General features: G+C 40.6%; 1 protein-coding gene across 1 annotated transcript in view; it reads left to right on the top strand.

Annotated features, from left to right (window-relative positions):
- Nucleotides 1-26,060, top strand: part of LOC126471608 (uncharacterized) — a 209,297-nt gene extending 183,237 nt beyond the window's left edge. The window contains exon 2 of the mRNA XM_050099844.1: nucleotides 25,934-26,060. Coding sequence (XP_049955801.1) covers nucleotides 25,934-26,022 — 89 coding nt within the window. The 3' untranslated portion in view covers nucleotides 26,023-26,060. The remainder of the gene's footprint in view (nucleotides 1-25,933) is intronic.
- Nucleotides 26,061-27,167: the final 1,107 nt, after the last annotated feature.

The raw sequence follows: 27,167 nt of genomic DNA, 5'->3' as shown, positions 1-27,167 counted from the left end.
GAAATCTAGTTTACTGTGTTTACTCAGACATTACCCTAAAATGCGTGTCACATACAAGGAGCAGACAACACAACGCGATTTTACGAACTCCAACACCACGGGCTACACTGCATGTATCTTTCCACTCATCGATGTATAATTATTCCCCAGAAACTCCCAAAACTGAATATACTATCTTCTCTTCTTTGAACAGCCTTTACAAGAAGCGACTCACTTGAGTAATGGCCGCCCATTCTGTAGTCCGCTTAAATTTCACAGCCTTAAACTCGCAAAATGGCTCTCGTTACTTATTTCCTTGCAGATTGCATAGTGTATTTCAACTGCTACTAACTATCGAGAAAATTGCTCTGTCCTACAACAGCCACATCCCGCCATAAGCACAGCGCTATCCTATTGCATTACGACAACCATCGTAATCCTCGCCTATCAGTTGCCTTCTGCAGCCCATGCCTCAAAAATGAGTTGTCATATCCTGCTTGTATGAGAAATCATTAGTCTGATGCCTAAGTTAGTAGCGTTTTTGTTTTGCGTAATGGTATTCCGGTTGCTATGGGTGTATTTATGGATTATCATTTTTGTGTTTGTAGTTCATTGTTGCTGCCTGAATTTACATATTGTCATTTTGTGATTTGGAAACAATGAGTGGAGTTGTGGAATGCCATGTAGAGAAATCGGAACATTTCCGTCATGTGCTTCTGTTTGAGTTCAATAGAGGGGTCACAGTAGTAGAGGTACGCAGAAACATTTGCACCGTGTACAGGGATAATACCAATGGACAGAGCATGGAAAGAAAATTGTTTTCTCGTTTTGACATTAGTGAATCTTCATGTTCAGGAAGACCTTGGTAGTTTGATGAACGGCGCTCAAACTCATTAATCCCCAATGATCGACGTCAGTGTACACGGGAACTGGCAAATGTGATGAACTGTGATCTTCCACCGTTGTGCGACGTTTGCATGCAATGGGGAAGGTTCAAAAATTGGGTGCTCCAATCCAAAATCACAAAAATCAGTGGGTGGTTATATGTGCATCTCTGTTTGCTTGTCATCAATTGTTTCCTGAACACCACCGACCTTCCTATCCTATATTGTTACTGGTGACTAGAAGTGGTGTCTTTATGTTAACATACGGAATAGAAAGGCCCAAAATTCCTCCGCACATCCACAAAAGACAATGTTATACATCTGGTGGAACAGTGACGGTGTGGTGTATTACGAACTGCTTCCACGGCATGTAACCATCACTGCTAACATTTATTGTCAACAACTGAGACGTCACGCAGACGCAGTAAAGAAACAACAACGAGGAAGACTGCGTGAAGTGATGCTACTCCACGATAATGCCCGCCCGCAATTTGCTAGACTGACAACAAAACATTATACAGGAGCTGGGTTGGAACTTATTCCGTACCCACCTACTTCACCTGATCTTGTGACCTCAGATTTTAATCTTCCCCGCTCTCCATTGAACAGCCTTCGAGGAACTCCGTTTCCGGATGAAAATGAGTTCCGATCGTGGCTGCACGACTTCTTCGTCTCAAAACCACGTGATTCCTACAGTCGCAGAATTGAAAAATTACTCTTCATAAATAATGAAGGGGAATATATTATTGACGACTAAAATGTCTGTTATGGGTATCTGCTGTGTTTATGTCATGAAAAAACGCTACGAACTTATGCACCAACTCAATAGCTACTTCTAAAGATCAGTGAGGTTGACAGTACGAACGTGGCAGAAAGTCTCACGGCAGCCAAATGACTCAGTGACGTAGCAGGCAGCGCAACAGCGGAAGCCGCGCAGTTCACAGAATGAAGTCATTCGGCCGTGTTAGCCCAAGTTACCCCGGCCCAGATATGCAGCAGCAGAACAGCTCGTTTCTGAATCATGGACTTTGTGAAGACCCTGACGTTTCCGCACGTGCCATTCCAATGAGTTCCTGTCGTTCTCCATATAAACTCGTAAATGACGCAAGAGGTGAGGAGCTACGATCCTAAGCACGCTAGTCAGCTTACGAGTTGCTTGTTGTGTTCACTGTAACTGCCCATATGAATGCGTCATCTGGGATGGCATATAAAAGCTTAATTTCTGACTTAGGCCAGTGAATAACTTCTACCCTACATTCAATAAAAACGCAGAAAATATGAACTGATATGTGAATTTTACTCTTATTTTACTGAGCAGCTAAATGACGCAGTTATGAAATAATTGAAGCTTATGTTATTTATTCAACTACATTGCATCGCAGTAACAGAAAGAACTGGCCATATAATACGTCATTTTATATCGTAGACTTATAAAAAGAGTAATACCAGAATAATGAAATTCTGAATTACCTAATGCGAAAATGATAGTATCTACTAGAACAAATTAATAATAATATCGAATTCTCAGCTTAAGGTATTTTCATTCTAGCAAAGCTTAACAATATCCAAAGAAATGGGATGATATCGGTCAGCGCCTCTCAGCAGGAATTATACTGCCACTTTCCTGTTATGTTTTGGGAAAACCTTACAGAAGTCCAAATCAGAATGGGATGAACAGGAAACATTTTCTTTGTTCTTTTCAAATGAACAGTATTTTATCCTATTTTTATTCAGTTTAGTGAAATATAAAGAATTCAGCACCATCACACTGGCATGAGTATTCATTAAAGTATACAATATTTTTCACGTTGATTCATTTCTATGAATTACATTCACCTAAAAAATTTTGTGGAACCTGAAGAGTTTCTGAACGGAATAGAGCGGTTTTGTGTGGAGAGCGGAATTCAACCTGATATCGAAAGCTTGACATTGCATCCTGCTGTTCCTTTGACATAAATCCTTGTTTTCAGTCACAAATCTCGCAAGTGACTAGATGCGCTTGGTTGATAGTTCTGCTTGTTGAATAAAGACCTGTGTCAGGATAGTGAATTAACACCGTATATAATAGCCCAGGTTCATGTAGACAATGGACTGCTTGAACAAGTTGATAAATTTACTTATCTGGGCAGTAATATTACCAGGGATGGAAGGAGCAAGGCAGAAGTGAGAAGTAGAATAGCTCAAGCAAAGGCTGCTTTTAACAAGAAGAAAAACATATTAACATCTAAGAGCATCAGCCTTGAAATCAGGAAAAGATTTTTGAAATCATATGTGTGGAGTGTGGCATGCTATGGGTGTGAAACATGGACTCTCGGGACAGAGGAAGACCAGAAGCTGAATTCTTTTGAAATGTGGTGCTATAGACGCATGCTCAAAATAAAATGGATCGACAGGGTCACAAACGAAGTGGTTCTGGAAAGAGCAGGTGAGAAGAGAGGCTTCTGGAGTTTCATTATTAAAAGAAGAGTGCACTTTAAAGGCCATCTATTAAGACATAAAGGACTCCTGAACACAATCACAGAGGGATATATCGAGGGAAAAAGACCAAGAGGAATACCACGACTGAGGTACATGGATCAAATCGTGAAAGCTGTGGGATGTAACACCTATAAAGAAATGAAGAGAAAAGTTGAAAGACGCACAGAATGGAGACAAGCTGCCATTGTAGCTGTTGCAAACCAATCCTTGGATTGAACACTACAGAAGAGATATCCCAGGTAGGTCACCTGCTGCCCGAAAATATTACTTGTATGTACTTTGAGTTGCTGCCGAGTATAAAAATGGCACTATCAGATTGGTTTCGCCCGTTTTGCAAGTCACAGTGTATTCATACTTCAGTTTTCTTGCCCAAATATGTCTCGTCCATCTGTGTCATCATCGGTGGATTCTTATTTTATTGAAATTAAAGGAAAAGGCAGAAGATCTGTCATTTTAACAGTCGTGGGTGCAATAACTACTGTAAGTTCTTGCGTAAGCAGTTGTTAATCAACTCAATTCGTAACCTTGTTCTGTAGTGCGCTTAATACTGCTGTTCATAACATCAAAAACTAAGTTGGAAACACTGCAAAACAGTAACTGTTATTCATAAATAGACGGCATCGATGTAGCAACTGAGGACGAATGGCTGCCAACATTAACAATAAAATCGAAAATCTGGCTAGTTTGAAAAAAAAAATTACGATAAGGAATTTTGATTTGATGAATTTGCGTTGCGGGAGCTTGCAATCTGCGATCTCTATTCGTGAATAAACACTACCAGTATTTACTGACCCATTTATTTAATCTTTCAGCGTAACAGTTAAACAAATGGTTACCAGAAAGTATTGGTACAGACAGCGAGACAGTCCCCGAGAAGTAGAAAGTAGGAAAGAAAGAAAAAATTTGGGATTTAACGTCCCGTCGACAAGGAGATCGTAAAAGACAGAGCACAAGCTCGGATTGCGAAAGCGTCGAGAAGGAAATATACCGTGTCTTTTCGAAGAAACCATACCAGCCTTTGTCTCAAATCGTTGAGGTAATTCATGGAAGAACGTAGATCAGTATGGCCAGACGGAGATTTCGACTGCAGTCCTCCCGAATACGAGTCCAGTGTCTCCCCACAGCGCCACCTCACGTGGTCCGACAAGTTAACTTTCTGTGTTACGTCAATAAATGATCTGGCAGTTGTTATTAATTAGTGTAACTCTGTCACCGTTGTACGAAGCCTGTATACAGACCTTCGTTGATAGAAATCGTCATACTGTCCAAATGCTTTAGAGACATATTGCAGAAAATATTTAAATAAAGCGAGAATTTAAATTGTAGAGAGTGAAAATAGTACCTAATATTTGTTTATAAGAATGAATCTGAGCTAACGACCCTTACACATCAAACATTATTCGTAATCTGTATTGTCTGCCATTGAAACACTTTTCAATCTTATAAAATCGTTGGTATGCAGGAATTGGGTGTCTCCCTATACTATTAACTTACAAAGATATAACAAAAAGTCTGACATTTACTAAAGGTTGTGATCGGCAAAGAATGTAGAATCGGGTTTTACATCAATTTACTTGATTAAAATCTCAAAGTTTTATTGGCAAGTGACATGGTTTTGTCAAATGTAGCTGTTGTCATGGGTAGGAAAACTAGGCCTTCATTAGGATAAACCATGACAAGAGGCTCTCTTCCCTTAAAAGGATCTCAACCAGAATAGAGATCTCTTCACTCAAATACCACAGAAATTGGCACGTAATTACCTATTCTTCATAAAAATGCACTCTCTGTTAAAAATATAATACACGAGCATGAAGCTGAATTTCAGTCTTTGAACAGAATGACGGTATGCGTTTCTAGCTCCAGTGCAGAGGTAATGATATACATTGTTTACAGTCATCGTCTCATGAATGTGGAAGTTGTTACTGCAGAATTAACGTATCATGTACTTATATCAGACGTGGCACACGTTTGAAAACTAGAGAATATGTAATCAGAATCGATGTAGGTAAATATTTTGAACTGGCAACCCTTGAACTAACAAAGCTGGACATTTGTAAGAGGTTAGACATTCTGTGTGTGTGCCGCTCACGTAGTGGTAATGTAGAAAGTTTCTGAAAGAAATTAACTGAAGGCCCCGAAACTAACATAACATTACTTAGACACCTAGTTAACAATTGACACATGTGTTATGAGAACTTCCGGCATGGGACAAATTGTAAGCACTGCTACTAGGATATCAGAGATTTCAGCATCAGTATTAGGCAATATACTCACAGATATTGACAGGGAAAATTGTAAAGTATTAACAAGAGATCTTGACCTGTCTTATCATTACTGTAAGATAATAAAGTCAAAAAAATGGTTCAAATGGCTCTGAGCACTATGGGACTTAACATCTGTGGTCATCAGTCCCCTAGAACTTAGAACTACTTAAACCTAACTAACCTAAGGACATCACACACATCCATGCCCGAGGCAGGATTCTAACCTGCGACCGTAGCAGTCGCGCGGTTCCGGACTGCGCGCCTAGAACCGCTACACCACCGCGGCCGGCTAATAAAGCTAAAGACAGGCTTGGTAAAACCCACAAAATTGCACGCCTACAGAAAATTCTTTTCAGAATATAAAATACATGCGTTTTCTAGAACGTTGACAAATCAAACTTGGGATGAAATGTATATGAACGACAATGAGGATGCTAAATTGTCTAATTTTGCAAACTGTTTAAATTAATTCTTCCGGAGACATTTCCAAATAATCTACCACTACAGCAGCAGGTAAGGTAAGTAAATGGAGAACTGCGGGTGTTGGAAAGTCCTCGCAGTCAATTAAATTTCTCAGTTCATTACAAAAACAGTATACTTATCCATATTTCCTAGATTACTATGACACGTATAAAAATTATACAGAAGGCTAATGCTTGCTGTAAGAAAGTTATTCAGTAACAAAATATTAAATTATGCAGAGAATAAATGCAAAAATGTTTGGGATGTCATACAACATGTGACTGGAAAAGGCAGACGCAAATACAGTAATATACTAATCAAAGATGATGATAGAATAATAGAAAACCCTCAGGAGCCGGCAAATTTCTGAAACAACTATTTCTCTGATATTGCCGAGAATTGCAACAAAATCTTCCTAAAATATATGTAGCATCCACAATGTCTTGTGCAGCAAGCAGAATGGTGTAGTTCCGTACGGTAGAACTTTAAGTCCGGAAGACAATGCAGAAATTAAGAAATAAGATATCAGCCTTCATTAATAAGATTTCAGTCTCTGTTCTGAAATCGTCACTAGACGGCTTACAAAACCTACTAATAAACATAAGAAATAAGTCAGTTAATTCAGTTGTGCAATTACTAAAGAAACTTAGTGCAGAGAGTATTGAAAACCATAGGCTAGGTTCACTACTGTGTGCATTCTCAAAATTATTGCAATCAATCATAATAAGTAGACAAATCAGCTACATTAACTAATGCAAACTTTTAATGAACCAGAGTTTGGTTTCCATAATGGGAGAGGTACAACATCGCCATTAAAGTGTTTACAAAAGTGTTACCAGAAGCTCTTGACATCAGTGACTGTCTTACTGGCGTATTCGTAGACTTGTCAAAGGCTTTTGATACTGTTGACCATAAAATACTACCAAACAAACTAGAAGCAGTAGATGTAAGAAGAACACCAGACGAGTGATTCCATCCTTACTTGGAAAACAGAGTATAAACGGCAGAGGTAGCTTACTCATTCGCAGATGAGAAATTTTTTGCGACACAAACAAGAATTATATAAATAAAAGCGTTCTTCAAGTGCGTCGATTGAATCTAGTTCTTTTCTTAATATACTCAGCGGCTCAACTGCCACTACCGATGCCGTTTTGTACAACCCGAAATGTTACGTCTTACCTCAAAAACCACGTGCGAGATTTTTCATATTCTCTCTCTTGCTACGCGCAAACTATTAGTCCTACGGAAAAAATGAACAGGATCTTTACTGTAGGAAATATGTGATTAATTTTTTTACTCGTATACGCTCTCGCGCAATGCCGTAGTGTTCAACTTGCTCAAGAAAAACTCCTGATGCCGTTGTTTTCGAGTTATTCAAGAAAGACGTAGAAAAATAAATTTCAGACCCCACTCCCATACCCAGCCGTTACCGGCCAGTTATTTCTAGTATGTCACTCATGGCATTCCCTCTTACCTCCGTACGAAAATTTCCGACTATATGAACTATTGCCGATATTCGACTCTTTTGGTCTTTATTCACTGGCCTATTACGCCACTAGCATAATCGGCTATTTCGCTAACATTATTAATTTAAAAATGGCCCTGAGAGTAATGAATGAAAAAAGATTGTCGTGAACGTTATGCGAAAACTAAATAAGTTTGCAATTCAGCCCAACTAAACCCTTGAAAGCACGGTAGCTCCGTAGTCAGAAGGCCTGACTAATACAACGACGTAATTGATTACTTTGTGCTGTTAAAATTTAAAAAAATCTTACGTAAAATTTACCAAAATAACAATTTCACGATTTGTAAATGTTCGATAAAGACTGTGAGACCAATCAATGAAGACCAAAACAGGTCCACGTCCCACTTCTTTTTCTGTAGAACTAATACTTTGCACCTAGCGACCTGAGAGAATATGAAAACCTCGCGTGTGCTTTTTGACGGCTGGACATAACATTGCGAGTTGTATAAAACGACATTGGTAGGGGCAGTTGAATCACTCTGTTCGTTAATTACTTTCGAGACATTATTAGTCATAAGGAAAATTTACTTTTTGCTGTTGACGGTAATACCATAGTCACTGATGAAACATAGGAACTTTTACTACAGAAAGCAAAAGCTACTCTAAAGGATGTTTGCGATTGGGAAGTATATAACAAATTAACGTTTAATACAAAGAAAGCAAACAGTATGCACTGCAGCGTGAAAAGGGAACACATTTCTGTCGCATTAAGCATAAACGATAAATTTTTACATTGTGTAACAAACAAACAGCTTTTAGAGATAAATATTAATTGTCGAGTGACACGAAATGAACACTTAAGGATGGTGGCAAAATGTATGTTATCAGTGTGTTTTTCTCTTAGATCCCGATCATAAATTTGTACCAGTCACTGTCTTTCGGTGACATATTATTCCTATGTACGCTCTGTTCTTAGCTATGAGACTCTTTCCTGGGGAACGAAGGCACAAAACACGGATACAAATTTTAAACTGCAGAAAATCGCCGTAATATAGTAACTAATAGTCAGGCTCATTGTAAAAATTGTATCTTTATTGCACAAAGTGAGTACATTTACCAATCTGAACTCCATATCAGGGTAAGAATTTCTATGTACTTCACTAATAGTTTACCCATAATGATGGGACAAGAGCCAGTTCAGGCTCATATTTACCTAGGAAAAATAATAAAAAGTTCCAAACAGCAAAGAATAAAATTTTACAATGAAGTTTCAAAGCTGACGGTAAGGATTACTAAAATGTACCTATTTAAAAAGGCAACTAAAACGTTCATCATGTACAATGAATACTACTCGTACATAATCAGACATTACTTGAGAATAGTTGCTACTAATGAAACAAACTGCTTGTCATATCACCATATTGTAATGCTTTTGCAAGAAAATAATTCGCCAGATCTGTAGTGTATGACAGTAATGTGTTGGCATTCTCTTGAGTTCAATATGTCACTCTTCATGGGGGGGAGCAGATTCAGTTTCCAAATGGCGTGACAGTAGAGCATGAGACGTGCTTGTCGAATAACGGCGTGTTTACGGCCCGTGCAGTCAACTTTCTGAACCGACTGGAGTTAGTGCGTAAGGCACATCAAGAAGTTTGTGGTTCCGGAGTCACCAACAGGTGTCCTTGATATGTGCAGCGATGAAGAGAAAAGCAATTTTTATAACAAAGAATATGGAGGAATAGGGATCAACTGAACGAGGCAGTGCTGTTGTTAAAGCGCTAAGCTCATACTCGGAAGGATGTAGTTTGCTTTGTCTATCCATCCTTATTTAGGTTTTCCGAGGGTTACCTATACAATTTCAGGTAAATGCGGATGTATTTCCTTCATCAGAGCTCAGTCGACTACTTTTCCTATCCTCCAACTGCATAGTTATATATTCTGTGTGTATGTGAATTTTTCAGCTGTTTACTTTCATTCTGCCACGTTGATAAATTTAATATCATAGATATATTTAATACCATAAATGAGGCGTGGGTGAAAAATTAGTAAATAAATAAAATAATTAAAGTAACAGTTTGGTTATTATTTACAATTGCTAAGAAATTTGTTTCTCATGAACTTCGGCTACAAAATGCAGAGCACTGGGTGTTTGTGTACGAGTATCTTCTCCGTAACTGTCATTTTACATAAAATCAGAAAAAAAAACAGATTTATTACTAATTCCTTGTCACGGGACTATGAACTTTTCATCTTAGTCTAATGATGTTGCTGCAACATTGGAATCCCCAGGCTCAAGTGAAAATCCATTAGTGGTTTGAATATTAACACCAAATGTTGATTCGAAGTAAGTTCTCCAGCTAGACGCAAACATAGTTGAAAAACCGAGTGATGCGTTTGCTGCTAAAGACTGCATGAGGTCACATTTCGCATTTCGCACAGGTATTCAACCACTTTCGCTCGATCTTTGCAGAATCTTAGTTTTTTTTTTACAGAGACTGTGGGCTTGTAACTTGTAACCATTCATTTTTTCTGAATAAGTTTATCAGTGCACTGCACTCGGTAGGCTAGTCAATCTGCGCCTTTCCCAGCATATAGGGAGCTCAAACCAGCCTCTGAAGTGCCAGTGGATGCGTGACGGTACTGATGCGTGGTAACTCGACACTCGATCATCAGAGTAGAGCATTGGCTTATCTCTCAGGAACTTTATATGAATGTAACTACTTCCCTGTGTACCATCAACGCACTGAAAGCGGAACTATTCTATCCACACAACTGTCACGCATTTGTCAAAAGGAACTTTAGCATTCCTGAAACAGTTACATATCTTTCTATTGACATCCATATTGGTTCTGCAGAAGAATGCTGAAGATTAGGTGGGTAGATCACGTAACTAATGAGGAAGTACTGAATAGAATTTGAGAGCAAATAAATTTGTTGCACAATCTGACTCAAAAAGTGATCGGTTGGTAGGTCACATTCTGAGACACCAAGGGATCACCAGTTTGGTACTGGAGGGAAGTGTGGGGGTTAAAAATTGAAGAGGGAGACCAAGTGATTGTACAGCAAGGATATTCGGTAGGATAGAGGTTGCCATAGTTCGTCGGAGATGAAGAGGCTTGCTCACGATAGAGTAGCATGGAGAGCTGCATCAAACCAGTCTTCGGACGCAAGACCACAACAGCAACAACGTTGGCGGTGGTGTTAAGAAAGCTGGGCTGTTACAACAGGGAAACAGATAATCTTTATGAATGAAATCTTTTTTTAGACTAGCAGTGACAGTATACATGCTTGGAAGCGTTGTTCTGCGTCAAACTGCCGCCAGTACTAGTGTTGTAGCGCAGGTGAGTAAATACGTGTACGCCCTGCAGCTGCTCGGGGAACATTTGAAGTGACCGAGGGATCTGACGGTTGTATCACAAAAACTCTCGCTTCACTTGCACCTTTTACAATGTCAAGAAGGTCCAAGAATTGCATGGTTTCCCCAAAGTAAAGAAATGCTTCGAAATGAACATAATTTAAGGAATGAAATCAAAACAAAATGTTTGTCCCAAATTGCACCATAGTCTGTGTGTCTGAGACTCAGTTGGTCCGTATGTCCGATAGGTGTCTGGCAGTGTGTGTCTCGCATCCACACATGTCTGTGTGTGTGTGTGTGTGTGTGTGTGTGTGTGTGTGTGTGTGTGTGTGTGTGGTACGGAGGGTAGGGGGTAAGGGGGCAATACGGGATGTATGCAAACCCCTTGAAATCTGACAGGTATAGACTTCCTTATTCATTAGAAAATTCTCATGCATTTTTAGCAGTGAGTTTCTGCAATTTTACTAGACTGTAGATTTAGTAATGTCCACAGAAATAGCAAAAACTGTGGCTTTAGCAACCTCTGTATTGTTGTGACCGGACGGTTTTTGCTTTACCTTCAGGTGATGTGAGCCGTTAACGCCGGTGTGCTATTAGATTAACTCTGAAAATAGAGGCGGATGAGTATCATATGGTAGGCACATCTGTAGTGGACTCGGCCCTTAAGGGAACTGTCAGAGAAACTAAATCCCAAGGGACCAGCACTTGTAGATGTTGCGGCTTCCGTCGGTTCTCTTTTAAAAGAACGAACATGGCGACAGGTGTGGTAGAACTTAAAATGCTGCTTTACTTCCGGTGTCCAGTCGACAGGTACATTTAACCTTGCCTGCTGATCTTCTACTGTCTTGTCTGTAGCCAGAAGCAGAATTCATCACTTCTAGCAGGGTTTCGGATTATTAATTAAATCGTTGTAGAAGGCAACACGGGAATTCTGTGGACCAGAAGTCGGACAGATCTCATACGATATAGCAGAAATTCGGACTGTCATTATGAACGTTTTCCCACGTGTCCACAAGTTGGAGACAGTCGACAATCATGGCAAACTCTTTGCAAGGCGAATGACGCGGCAGCTGACCTATGGGGTGTAGAGTGGAATTGAATCACCACCCAGCACCACTGCGTCTTGCCGCCCCACTAAAAGAGGTAAGACCACTTCCGCGAAGAAGGCAGAGCGTTCTCATCGCTTCCTCGAGCCTCAAGGTGAGTATATGTTAATAATTCGGACACGAGAGAGTGTGAGAGCCATACCCCTCGCATCCGGCAGATATTGGGCGTCGTCGACTGGTAACCCTTCAAGGATGAGGATCGCCGCCGGCCACGGTGGTCGAGCGGTTCTAGGCGCTTCAGTCCGGAACCGCGCTGCTGCTACGGTCGCAGGTTCGAATCCTGCCTCGGGCATGGATGTGTGTGATGTTCTTAGGTTTAAATAGTTCTAAGTCTATGGGACTAATGACCTCAGATGTTAAGTCCCATAGTGCTTAGAGCCTTTTTTTGAGGATCGCCACACCGCTACCGGTATCCGAGACGTGGAATACGATGATGCACCCAAATGTGTTAAGAAAACCCTCAGTGCGCACTTCTTCGCCAAGGCCGAACCTTGAATGAACAACAGAAACAGCTTCGACGTGGCCATCAAGGTGTTTGAATGTTAGTCCCTGGGTGAAACGTCGTGCAACATCGGCGCAAACTTCCTCGGTCCGAAGTTTGGTGTACACGATGCTGCTCGTGAAGGAGAAGTGAATTCCTACATCTCAAGGTACGAGATAAAGATCGTCACGTACGAACTGTATCACTTCACGATTTCGAGGTCGAGCATGATTCGCACGATATGTGATCTTTATAGTACCACGGCAGTAAGATAACGCCATTGCAGGTCAGAACTTGGATTAATATGTGGGTGTAGCACCACGCGCTAACGAGTAGACTGAAACACGCCTGCGGAGCGCTTCCCATAAGGCCGAGTACATCCGCCTATTGTCATGGCTATGAGACGACCGCCAACTAAGCTACTATGGAAAGAATCACTACACTTTCTCAAAGATTTACTTCCGCCATTAACTCTTCTCCTACCTTCCAAGCTTCACAGAAGTTCTCCTACGGAACTTGGGGGAATAACAACCCTCGAAAAAAGGACATTGCGGAGTTTCTTACGTTACATTTATGTACGTTCCGGATGAACTGCCTTCCCTGCACCATTCATCAGTCCTCTGCAGAACCTCCTGCAAGTCGCTACAGTCTTATGGCGTTGCTACGTTCTTATAGACAACATCATCGTCTGCGAACAGTCTTAAGTATCTTCCCACGTTTTCAGCTAGATCCTTGCTATACGAGTATACAAAACTCCAATAATATCAATGTGATCATCGCCTATGTTCGACATCAGCGTACAATAACCACTTATAGAAGGCAGGTGGCGGCACTAGCGATGGAGGGTACATTAAGTGTGTTGGGGAGATGCGGGATACAGTTCAGCCGTTGTCGTAATGCTGAAAGGGGCAGATTTATCTGACGTCCAAAAGGACGTGATCATTCACTTTCGGCCCACCCATGGAAGCATTTCCGAAACGGCTAAGTCTGTAAACTGTTCACTATCATCTTGGATGAAGTTTACCATGAATGCAAAATAGCGCATTCTAAAATTGGCGCCGAAGCAATTGTGGTGCACTACGGGCTAGAGATGACAGGGCTGAACGACAGCGGCGGAGGTTGTGTGTAGGCGAATAGACGTGAAGCAGTTCAGCAACTGACAGCCCAGATGAACCAAGTAGTTACTAACAGATTCTCCTCGTAGACTGTACAGTGAACGTTGCTGAGTATGGGTCTCCGCAGCAGGCACCTGGTTCATTCACCAATACTGACTGCACGTCAGCACCGCAACTGGATTCCACTGAGCGGCGACAGGTCGGCTTTCCAGGTGAATCACGTTTTATGATCCATCGGACAGATAGCCGTTGGCGTGTACGCCGTGAAATGTCTGAAAGCAAACACACTGCAACAATCGTCGGAAGGGTGCAGGCCGGAATAGCATTATGACTTTGGAAACGTTTCCGATGCATTCCCTGCATCATTTTGAAAGGTCACAGTGCATCAATACGAGTATGCATCTGTCTTTGGGGGCCATGTCCAAGCCTACATCCAGTTCTTGTTTCCTTGGAACGATGGCATCCACCCGCAGGGCAATGCAAAGTGTCACACGGCTTGCAGTGTACGTACGTGGTTCGAAGAGCGACAGCATGAGTTTACCATACTCCTGGCCACAAATCTCTCCGAATTAAAACCCTATCGAGGCTCTGTGGGCTACCACGTTAGGGTTACTAGTTCAGTATAGAGACGTAGTGCTGCTTGTAATCTCACTGTAGTCGGCATGGCTCTACATCGCTGTCGGTATCTTCCAGAACCTCATTGACCCCGTTCCTGAAGGTCTCACGGCGGCCTGCGCTCCAACAGATGGTTATTCATGCTTTTGACAGGTGGTCGCATTAATGTGACAGGACAGTGAATACTCTACACAGTAACGGTTCTATCTCACTTCCTTGGATACTCGCGAAATTACCTTTATGTCTGTCGATTATGTTCCGTTAACATCGATTTGTTGAAAGCTATCTGCAAGGAAGAATTGAATTCAGTCACGAATCTTGTCCGGTACTCTGCGAGCTGTTATTTGTTCCACTAAGACGCAATGCCGGACCGTGTCAAACGCCCTCCTGAAGTCAATTAATGTGGCATAATCTCTGTACAATCTTATAGGTATCTTGCGTTGTCCACATGCCTTTCCTCTACTAAGCGACTGTAGTTTCTTTTCTATTCCACAACTTCTTAAGTCAGTATCTCGCATTCTGGCGTTCCAGGAAGGGGCGAACTTATTACAAAGGGCATTCAAAAAGTTTTGCACATGAAATTTATTGCGAACATACTTGGAACATTTAGGTAACATAGAGTCTACTCAATGTAGCCTCAATCAGCTGTGACGCATCTGGCCCAACGCTCTTTCCGTGATGTAAATGCACTTTGGTAAAACTCTGGGGTTTTACTTTTACACCATCGCTTGACACAGGAAATAAGGTCTTTCTCACTATCAAAAGTTTTACAACGCAGGTGGGCCTTCAGACGACCAAAGAGGTAAAAATCAGACAGAGCCAAGTCCGGACTGTAGGGAGAACGAGGAACAATTCTCCAACCCATTTTCCTGATTTTCTCCTACGTCATAAGGGCTGTATAGGGTTTGGCATTGTCATGGTGTAGCCTGATGGTCTGACCCTGAAGCGGTGGTCTATGGGTATTGATTGCACGTCGCAGCTTGTCCAATGGCAAACAGTAACGGTCCTGGTTAATTGTAGAAGCAGGTTGCAAAAAGTCAATGAAAATGACACCACACTGATCCCAGAAGAAGGACATTATCTTTCGGCCTACCGTTCGTGAAAGTCTTGGTTTCTTCTTCCGAGGGGAACCCGGATGACGCCAACCCATGGATTGGGATTTGCTCTCAGGTTCAGACGAAAACAACCTTGTTTCATCCTGGGTAATGATGCCATCAAAGCGGTTAAAGGCGCTGCAGTCTGCAACCGCAAGACCGCTACGGTCGCAGGTTCGAATCCTGCCTCGGGCATGGATGTTTGTGATGTCCTTAGGTTAGTTAGGTTTAACTAGTTCTAAGTTCTAGGGGACTAATGACCTCAGCAGTTGAGTCCCATAGTGCTCAGAGCCATTTGAACCATTTTTGATGCCATCAATCCACTGTTTCCAGTCGTCAGCAAAGGTTTTCATTAGACACTCGCACACATTCTTCCTCATCGTTTTCATTTCTCTTGTCAATAATCTATGCACCCAACGTGCATAGATTTTTCTGTACCTCAGTGACTGTACCAGTGATACCTCACTACCCAATGACAAACGAGGCAATTCAGCAAGGTGTCGTGACGTCACAATCTGTCGTTTTGGATGATTTGATTAATGCTCTCCTTATTCACATCACGCACTGTCGTCGATGGTCTACAGCATCGTGGATTGTGCAGTAGAGAGAAATCACCTTCTCTAAACCTCTGCAACCATCGCTGGATACTGCTGCGATCCACTGTGTCCTCCCCATAAACAGGGAGCAACTTCCTATAAAACGATGTGGCGGGGTCATCACCGGTCTTGAATAAGAATTCCATCACCGACCGTTGTCGCAACACGACACCTACTTCAGAGTCCATTATGGCTCACCTATAAATAAAAGAATACTTTTAAATACCAATGTTCCAAGTATGTTCACAGAAAATTTCTTTCTCCTCCGGCAAAAAATAAAAATAATCGAGACGACTGTGCAAAACGTTTTGACGGCCCTTTGTACAATCCTCCGTTGTGAAATTATTTTTGAAGTTAGAATTCAATATTTTGTCCTTTTCTCTGTCGTCTTCCGTTTTGGTGTCACTGAGGTCACTGAGTGACTGAATAGGTGATTTCTAACAGCGTACTCATTTTGATAATACCTAAACTTTGTAAAGTTTTTAGTCAGTTAGTCTGGCAAAAATTTACTTTCAAAATAATTAAACACTTCCCTCATTGCTCTCCTTACGCTCATCTTCTCTTCTTTCAGTGCTTATTTGTGTATACCTATATCTCAGTCTATACTAATCAATGGACTGTGACATAGCCAGTTCAGTGTACTTCCATTAAAATTTGGTTCTTACGTCGTAAGAGATTCTCAGTCTCACTGTCAAGTGGAGAAAGAAAATTGTTGAATCTTTCCCTCCTTTGATAAACTAGTAGGAACGCCCATGCGCTTAACGCAGCGTAGAAACGTATTCTTGGTGAACAAAGGGAAGCATGTGTTCTTCAAATGGAATTCCCGCTTCAGTTTGCTAGAGGAACAATGGTACCCTCTATAGCGCCAGTATTATCAACGAAAGAAGCCAGCATGTTGGTTGGGGGGTCATTGTATGAGGCGGTTTGTGGTTCATCCCTCCGGTACAAATAACAACGTCCTATGATGTAAATAATTAAGTAATAACTAATCGGTTGTTACCAATACTAGAGATCAAGTGGGGTGAAAAATGTTGTTCACGCACATGAATCATGCCATAGAATCAAGATGGCGCCCACGTCTCCTATCAATTGCAATATTACCCGCCACGCTAAAAACAGATTTTTCACAAAGGGTTCGTCTGCATAGTAACGAACGTGTAACTCTCTTGTGTTTAGTGCGTTTGTCTTTCTTTGGATAATGGACTTGTGATTGTATTCGGTAATTACACATACAAAATCGATATGTAAGAGACTACGTAACTATTTGGCCTTCCTAACGCGTCAGTTTGTCTGAACTGCTATATTCAGATCTTATACAGTCACTTACTTCATATGGGCTGTTATAAACTGTTCCGTCGTTCATTCGTTCACCGTGCCATCTGAGAGAGTCAGCATTATCTTTTATGAGGTGGTTAGGAAGATGGTTCCCAAATTTGAAAATCTCTATGTTCTCTTCACGTTTCCATTATTATGAAATCTTTCTCTGATGAAATACTCACCCTCTTTGAATCCTGAGGTGAGATCTTTTGCTATCCTTAGTTCAGCGTTTTCAATCAATCCACCCAGGTACCATGATACCCTCCAATTCTCTTCCCGTTGTGCTCAAGCAAAACACTAGTGACTGGAATGCTGACTACTGTGTAAGGATCTCACATAATTCAATTTTCATTGAGATATTTCAATCTCACTTTATCTATGACAATAACAGAAGATGAAGGAATGGAATAAAATTCGTGCATCTCTCAGGACTTGAACCTAGATCACCACACTCACAAAAGCAGCACAGTAAAAAAATGGTTCAAATGGCTCTGACGCTATGGGTCTTAACATCTGAGGTCATGAGTCCCCTAGAACTTAGAACTACTTAAACCTAACTAACCTAAGGACATGACACACATCCATGCCCCAGGCAGGATTCGAACCTGGGACAGTAGCGGTCGCACGGTTCCAGACGGAAGCGTCTAGAACCGCTCGGCTACACCGGCCGGCAGCACAGTAAAAATGATGCACAGAATATCCTAGACGAATGCCTTCCCTAACATAAACGTCAATTCACGTCTTCAGCTTATTTTCCTCTTCTTAGGTCGTCACTAACAAGGGGAAAATAAGCTGAAGACATTGTAGATAAAGATGAGACTCAACCATCTCAAGGAAAATTTAATCATATCAGATCAGCTACATCTCAGGTACAGGCAAAATTTCACCATTACGTCCAACACTGGGGTGCTATTCCAATAGCGAAGAGTCTCGTCAATAACGATGATCTAAGAGCTAGAAACTAAGCTGGAGATGTGGACTGAAGTTTCTATTGCGGATGATTTAGGACTCGGGTTACCGAGATCGGTGTTATGCCTAGCACACCTACATGATATACCGAGAAACTTGTGATGAAGTCTTGTCTGTGACAAAAATTTAAATTCTTTTCTTCAGCTTCTATCATTACTGTGGAATGAGTTGCAATGTTGGTTGGGTTTACGCAATTTTTCATATCATTCGATTGTCGTAAACATGTCCCCAAGTAAACGTTTTGCTTTTGTGGAAGAGATTTCTTTTTGTTCTTTTTAGTTGTAATGTGTACCAGTGGTTTTGTATCTTCCCTGTTTGCACCTTTGGACAGTTTAGCATGCAAAATCAATGCTGTTTATGCCTTACGTTCTTCTGCAAATCATTCGACTTCCTTTCGAGAAACGTGAGCACTTTTCATGAAAGCTTTGCGTTATCAATTCGCTTGGCTCGATTATACTCGATTTTTGGGCACTAGTGTACTACTTTTTCCATTATTGCCAAGTAATGCACTTTCTTTCAAAAAAGGCAGGTTAGTGATTAATCGTTTAAGAACTGTAGGTAAGTAGGATCTTCCACATTCCCAAATTCATAATTAGAGTTTTGCGGTTTAAGAAAATAGATATTAGTGAAACACTATTTAAATTGGTTATAGCTTGCTTTAGCAACATGATATTACATAGGTGGAAGTGCACCCACCCCCCTCCCCCATCAACCATGTACTTTGCCGTTGGTGGAGTGGCTTGTGTGCCTATGTGACATAGACAGCCATGTCGCAAGTGGAACCACAACAGATGGGTATCTGTTGCGATGTGAGACGGACAGGTGGTTTCTGAAAAGGGGCAGCAACACTTTTCAGTAACTGCAGCAGCAGCAGTCTGGATGACTGGGTGAACTTGCCATCTATTATGTTGGTGCATAAATTCGTAGCTTTAGTGTTTTGCATGTTTTTGTTCCGGTTGCTATAGATTTATGTATCGGTTGTCAGTTTTTATCTGTTGTTCACTACCGCTATTTGATCTTACATATTGTCACTTTGTCATTTGGAGATAGTGAGTGGAGCCATGGACTCTAGAAAATGGAGTGCCATGTGGAGACATTGAAACATTTTCGATATTCTTCTGTTCGAGTTCACTATAGGAGTGAGAGAAGCGGAGGCCGTGTATGGGGATCACACCATTGGACAGGATATGGCAAGAAAATGGTTCCCTCGTCTTAAGGAGGATCTTTTTGACATTATTAGCTCTCCAAGTTCAGGAAGATCTTCGTCGTTTGATGAAGAGCGTTTAAACACATTAATCCACAATGATCCACGTCACTGTACTCGAGAACTGGCAAATGTGATGAATTGTAATGTGTCTGCGTGAATCTCTAAGGGACCCAACTGCTGAGGTCATCGGTCTCTAGACTCACACATTACGCAAACTAACATACGCTAAGGACAATACACACACCAATGCCCGAGGTAGGACTCGAACCTCCGGCGAGAGGGGCCTCGCAATTCGTGACATAGCGCCTCTAACCGCGCAGCCACTCCGCGCGCCGAAGAACTGTAATCATTCCACCATACTGCGCCATTTGCGTGCAATGGGGAAGGTTCGAAAATTGTTTGTGTGGTTACAGCATGCTCTAAACTAAAATCACAAAAATCAGAGGGTGGTCATATGTGCCTCTCAGCTTGCTCGTCGTCATTTGGCTCGAGAACAACGCCTACCAATCCTGGCCTCTACCGTTACTGATGATGAGGAGTGGTGTCTTTATGCTAACATAAGGAAAAGAAAGGAATAGTTGAGCCCAAACAGAGCAGCAACTCCCCGTGCAAAGAACCCCGCACATCCACAAAAGACAACGTCAAGCGTCTGGTGGAACAGGGACGGTGTGACGTACTACGAATTGTTTCCCCTAGATGTAACCATCAGCACTGACAGCATTGTCAGCAGTCATATAGACGCAATCCAAGAACAACGAACAGGATTACTGCGTGAAGTGATGCTACTCGATGAAAAGGCCCGCCCGAAATCTGCTAGACTGATAAAACACGCTATGCAGGAATTGCGTTGGGAAGTCATTCCACACCCACCTTATTTACTTGATCCTACGCCCTCAGATTTTCACATTTTCCTCTCTCCACCCCACAGCTTTGAGGGAATTTACTTTCTAAATGAAAATGCGTCCCGAACATGGCACGACGAGTTCTTTGTATCAAAACCACGTCATTTCTACAGTCGCAGAATCGAAAAGTCACTCCAGCTGTTGTAAACAGTGAAGGAAAATATGTTGTTGATGCCTAAATTCGCTGCTATGTGTACCTGTTATCTTTATTAAACTAATAGAAAAACGTTAAGAACTTATGCACAAAGCCTAATAGAAACCTTGGATTTCGAAGGAGATATCGAATTTAATTGGTGAAAAGAGAAAATATAAAAATTCAGTAAATGAGGCACGCGGAAGGGATCACAAAGATATAAGAAATGAATGAGATGCTCAAGGACTAAGCAAGAAAGGCTAGAGGACAAATATAAGGACTTAGAAGTATATTTTCCTGCAGAAAATGTAGATACTACCTAAAGGAAAATTAGAGAACCCTTTCTAGAAAAGAGAAGCAGCTGTATGAATATCAAGAGCTCAGACAGAAAACCAGTACTAAGTAAAGGCAATATTATAGAAAGGGATAGAGTACGTAGATGATGCAAGGAGAGATGATACTGCGAGAAGAATTTCACGAAGCACAGATAGACCTAAGTCGAAACAATGCCACTGCAGCAAAAAACATTCAGTCAGAACTACTGACAGCCCAGGGAGAGCCAGCCATGAGAAAACTACGTGCAGGACATATGAAACAGATGAAATATCCTGAGACTTCAAGAAGAAACTAATAATTCCAATTCCAAAGAAAGCAGTTGCTGATAGGTGTGAATATTACCAAACTATCAGTTTAATAAATCATCATTGAAAAGTACTAACAGTTCATTTATTGCATATTTAAGACCTGCTGCGTGATATTTTAAATAGCAAGCCGTACATTATACAGTTTTACATGTAGGCCTAACAGTACATTGTTTCACATTACAAGCAAAGTTTGTTTTCAATAATGAACAAAGGTAATAACAATAAGTTACAAAGAAAATAAAATTAATTTTAAGTAACGGAGTATTAACATAATAAACGTTAGTAATTTAAAGGGAAACCATAGAGAGATAGTACTAATACGAAATAAATGGTACAAGCTGACCTTGGGGAAGATCAGTTGGGTTCCGGAGAAGTGTAAGAACACGCGAGGCAATACTGATCCTATGATGTCTTTTAGAACATAGGCTTAGGAAAGGCAAACCTACGTTTACAACATTTATAGGCTAAGAACAATGTTGTGATAATGATGACTGGAATATTCTCGTTGAAATTATGAAGGTAGCAGGTGTACAGTACAGAAAGCGAAAGACTATTTACAACTTCTCCAAATATCAGAGAGCAGTTATAAGAGTCGAGGAGCATGACAGGAAAGCGGTGGTTGAGAAGGGTGTGATAACGGTTGTAGCCAGCCCCCGACGTTATTCAGTCAGTACATTGAGCAAGCAGTAAAGGAAACCAAAGAAATTTGGGAGAAGAAACAAAAATTTGGAGGTTTGCCGATGGCACAGTAATTCTGACAGAGACAGCTAAGGACTTGGAAGAGCAGATGAACGGAATGGACAGTGTATTGGAAGAAGGATACAAGACGAACAACAACAAAAGTAAAACCAGGATATTAGGGGGTAGTCGAGTTCAGTCCGTTGATTCTAATGGAATTAGATTAGGAAACGAGACAGACGAGATTTGGTGGCAATGGAAAGAAGCATTTATAAGGAAGAGAAATGTGTTATCATCGAATAAAGATTTAAGTGCTAGGAAGTATCTTCTGATGGTATTTGCCTGGAGTGTAACCGTGTATGAAAGTTAAAGAAACCAGATAAACTGTTTGGCCAAGAAGAGAATGGGGGTTTTTGAAAGGTATTGATAGAGAGGAATGCTGATGATTAGATGGGTAGATTTAGTAGTTAATGAGGAGATACTGAATTGAACTGGGGAGACAAAGAATCTGTGGCAGAACTCGGCTAAAAGAATGGTTGGGTTGTTAGGACGCTACACATTCCATGACAACAAGGGATCACTAATTTAGTAATGGAGGGAAGTGTGAAGGTTAAAAATAGTAGAGCGAGACCAAGAGATGAATACAGTGAGCAGACTGAGAAGGATGTAGATTGCCGTAGTTATTCGGATATGAAGACTTACACAGGATAGAGCAGCTTGGAGAGCTGTATCAAACCAGTCTTCTAACTGAAGACAACAACTACAGCGACAACAAGAACAACAATAACAACTGACTATGGTCAGCCGAAAATCCATTATAATTTCAAGAAATGTGTATATACTAGAGTGGACATCAGCTCACTTTTACTGGGAGACGTTAATAAAGAAACTACAATGGCTCCATCAGTTAAAAAGGAAAAAGACAAATTATTCATCTGTATTGATGTGTAAATTAGTTTGCCGATAGTGGTATGGTATGTAATACACATTTCATTTGTCACAGAAAATAACCTTATTGCGTTGGGTTAAATTTCCCAGAAAAAAGGTGCAATTTAATCATGTTTAACATTTAGCAACAAAGATTTGGAACCAAAAAAAGTAATGAGTATGAAAGATTATTTAAATCAATCGTTGTTTGCCTATAATGGCTACAAATTTGTTTTCAAGTGATTGGATATGAGTTAATGTGTGTCCACTTGCTGCAGTGTTATTTCTTTGTCATACAGACAGGCTGCAAATGGTCCAGTATAAAATAATGATCCTGTTGCACATATTATGTAGTCTTAAAACGAATATTACAGTCCATTTACATAAAATCAGTCATTTTATACCCAAGATAATTTTTCGTTTTGCAATTTGATCAGTAAATTTCATTCTTTTTTACTGAAGACCATTGACGTTTGAAGCTGGCCACCAACTTTACTGACTTTTGAAGTAAAGATTATTATGGGACTTGGTGTGGAAACTACAGAGCGTGCGTAAGCTTTGCATTCGGGACCCTGCCTGAGCTTTCCCCACCCTGTAGCTTCCCCCACTGCAGCTGTCTCCCACCACTGCCTGTGTGCCCCTACTTCGCGACTCCTCCAACAGTCCACGAAGAGCGCAGCTGACACTTAGTTCGAGTGAGATCCCCGTGCATAGTGCGACTTGTGTGAGCTATTCGAAGAACGTCTCAGTGCTTTGTGCAAGGTCCTGGCGGTTTCATAGTATCAGTTGGATCACTCTATAGTGCATTATGTCGTCACAGGCTGCCAATGAATTAAGACAGAACGCGGTTATGTGCTACTTCCCTTGGCTTCCGTACTACCTTAGGTACCAGATTGGGTTTGATATTCTTGTTAATACTCCTGATGCAGAAGCAGATCCTTCCGTGGCAGGTCAATCTCCGCGCTTGATCCATGTTCAGTAGCACTTTCCAGATGGTTTTCTCTGTAATCCTGCTAACTTCGATGAACTGCCACATCCCCTTTTCTTTCTAGGTGGTGACCAAGACGTCCACCCTCCACACCCCCATTTCAATCCGCCAGTGTACCCAGATTACTTACATGCAACCGCACCCTTAAACCACCTTGTACTGATGTACTTCCACAGAATTATGATGTGGCAAGGACAACTTGATACTCGTGTGGTTGTACATGTCGTAAATGGTCAGCCTGGGGAATTTATGGCAATTGATGACACACTATACGGTGCCATTCCTCAGTGTAAGGAGTGCGATGAGTTTCACAGAGAGCCAGAACACGTTCACAACAGACGACCACAATGCGGTCGAAAACGCAAGCGTTCAAAGCAGTCGCACAAACAGTCAGGACGTTCACATCAGCATCACTTAAAGTCTGGAATCACGGGTCAACGAGACACACCATATCCACCTAGACCCACATGCAGTGAAAGTGTCGATACAGACCCCAGTGAGTATAACGTAATGCTTATGAACTTCTTCATTAACAATTAAAGCGTAACACAACCTATTAACTATGATTGCCTTTGTAATGTTCTCTGAAAACGTGCTGCTGTATTCATGAATTGCACTAAAGAACTATCAAATCAGAAAATGTCGTTGCCACTATTTAGCGAAAACAGGTGAATACACTGCTGCCAACAAGATTTGAAGTAATTGTGTTACGTAATCACTATGAACCTTCGTTAATCACTAACAAAATTCGTACTTAATTAGAATGTGATACGGTATATAAGCCAGATGTAGAATTCTGTGTGTGGAACATGTATGATAATTTGTTGACTGTGATGCATACTGAACAACTGCACACTTACAATTAGAAAATACTAAAGCAAACTAAGAATTCTAAAGTACATATGTGTTATGTACATAGAGCGTTATTCTGTACAGACTGCAGCACGTGCTACAATCTGACTTGTCCATTATGGTTTGAAGTCTTTCCCTTTCAGCACTGTGTATTTAATACTGTTTCGTTATTTTATACATATCCTGTGGTGTCACCGCCAGACACCACACTTCTAGGTGGTAGCCTTTAAATCGGCTGCGGTCCGCTAGTATACGGCGGACCCGCGTGTCGCCACTATCAGTGATTGCAGACCGAGCGCCGCCACACGGCAGGTCTAGTTCAGAGAGAATCCCTACCACTCGCCCCAGTTGGACAGCCGACTTTGCTAGCGATGGTTCACTGTCTACATACGCTCTCATTCGTCGAGACGACAGTTTAGGGTAGCCTTCAGCTACGTCATTTGCTACGACCTAGTAAGGCGCCATATTCAGTTACTATTCTGAACAGATAATTTTGCGAATCATGTACCGTCAAAAGCGACGTTCATCATTAATGGATTAAAGTTAAGTATCAAACTAATTACGTCCACCTTCTGAAATCTAATTCCTTGTCATGTTCCAGACCTCACGTCAGTAGAGCCCTTCCCTCCTCACGCCAGCCTGCGTGAGCTAAAACGCGTGCATTTCGGCCCCCACTAGTAACACGGTGTTGGCTCTTCTGCCAACACAACACATCCAGCGCTAGTTTTGTATTCTATGCAGAAATTACAATAATGTGGACTTACGTTCATAGTCACTGAGGGGAAAGTAACAAAATTTATTTAAATGTATTTGCTTTTCTACTAGATACAGTAACAAATTTCTTACCAAACATTTATGAGGATGAGTTCTCTGAAGGGTAATATGAAAACATATAACAAATTACATTCTGTCACTCAGTAACCGGTATCTAATTTAAAACTATACTGCTAGTTGTAGACTTCCACTGATTGTCTGTTATAGCCACATAAATTTTTTTTTTCAGGCTAATGAAAATATCTAAATTTCGAGTATGGAAATCTTAATTAAATTGTGCACAGTCGTGACTATCAAGCTTCTAAGTTCAGTTGTATTTTGGAAACTCAAAATTCTCAAATAAATCACAAATAATTTGCACAAAACACTAATTTTTTCACATGCATGAAATTGTTTCAGGAGTCACAGTTGTGCGTTAAGTTATCTTGTTTAAGTTTTTACCACAGCCCAGAATAAAACATAACAGGAAAGTCCAGCGATTTAGCAGTCTTGCAGAGCAGACAGCAGCCAAAAAATATTCGTTTACTTGTAATTTCTTTTTTTAAGAATAACTTTCACTAGCTGTGCTGTTTTAAACTAGTTATCAGTGACTTACCTGTAGCAAATAAGTTGTTAGATTTCTGTTAAACTTTCTACCTTTTTTTTTAGGAAACCATCTGCAAAATCAAGATGAACCTACACTGATTCATCAGATGGCAGGTGAAGATTCACATGGGTTACCTGAAAAGATGGAATGATTACAACACAAAAAGGAGAATGTCAGATCAGTTTCCACACAGGCTACTGCTGCCACCATTATAAAGAAAATGGTTCGTTTTGATGAGGATGGTCTGAATAATGGTGAAAATTTTGCTCAGGGTGACGAATACATATTTTTTGATGGGTGGGTAATATACATGGATTAAAAGCTAAGCAAAATGTCCATGTTCAACAGTGAACATATAATAGGGAATAGCTATGTCTACAGAATACATCACTGTTGGATGAATAAGCTTAATATGATAACTTGTACTGAAGCTGTGACAGCAGTCATACTATTTTTGTTGTGGAATTACTAAAGTTAGAACGGACAATTACAGCAAAGTATAACTGGAAATAGAAGTAGATATTTGGGTTGAATTAGACTCTTGTTATCAGGTTATTAACCTTTGGATGTGGTAAATAATATCTGACCTATACAGCTGTGTTGTTTGCGCACTACAGTTCGATATGATTTCATGAATTATAAATTTAATGGTTGTTACGAGTGACAGGCAGACTTTTTGTGAGAATTAAGTGAAAAAAACATTTTATACAGTGTGAAGAATGGATGCTTACCTTTACCAGATATTATATCATACTTTATTGTTTATCATAGCCTTTTATAGCATAATGCAGTATATTGAAACATTTCTTGTTACATAAATTTTTGGGGATGTGTTTTTCTCTAGATACAGTACATGCATATCACTACATCTTGTAAAATGTATGACTAATTTAATTTTTCTATGAAGGAGTTCTGATTGATCAGTTTTCTATGAATCTTCCAAAAATTATCGTACCTTACACCTGTAATTCTACAAGAGTGCTAAAAATATGTAAAAAGTACAGTTTTATACTCATTCACATAAATACACCAGTTAGCCTTAATATAATTGTCAAAATATTTATGTAATTGACAATTTTGCCTTTTGATGTATTTCAATCTAATGAGTATTTTATAGTAATGTAATATTATGTGTGTATGTTTCTCATTTATTAAAGAATCAATACGTTGAACAAAATCCCTTTCATATGATTTTTTTCCCGTTGGCATTTAGGCTACAAGTAAGCAGTGACATATCTAAATACAAGCTGAAGAACTTCTACAGCATATAATGACGGCTAACATAGAGGAAACTAA

This window comes from Schistocerca serialis, chromosome 3 (genome assembly GCF_023864345.2).
Source record: "Schistocerca serialis cubense isolate TAMUIC-IGC-003099 chromosome 3, iqSchSeri2.2, whole genome shotgun sequence".
Lineage (NCBI taxonomy): Eukaryota > Metazoa > Arthropoda > Insecta > Orthoptera > Acrididae > Schistocerca > Schistocerca serialis.
This window is presented reverse-complemented; position numbering and strand designations above follow the sequence as displayed.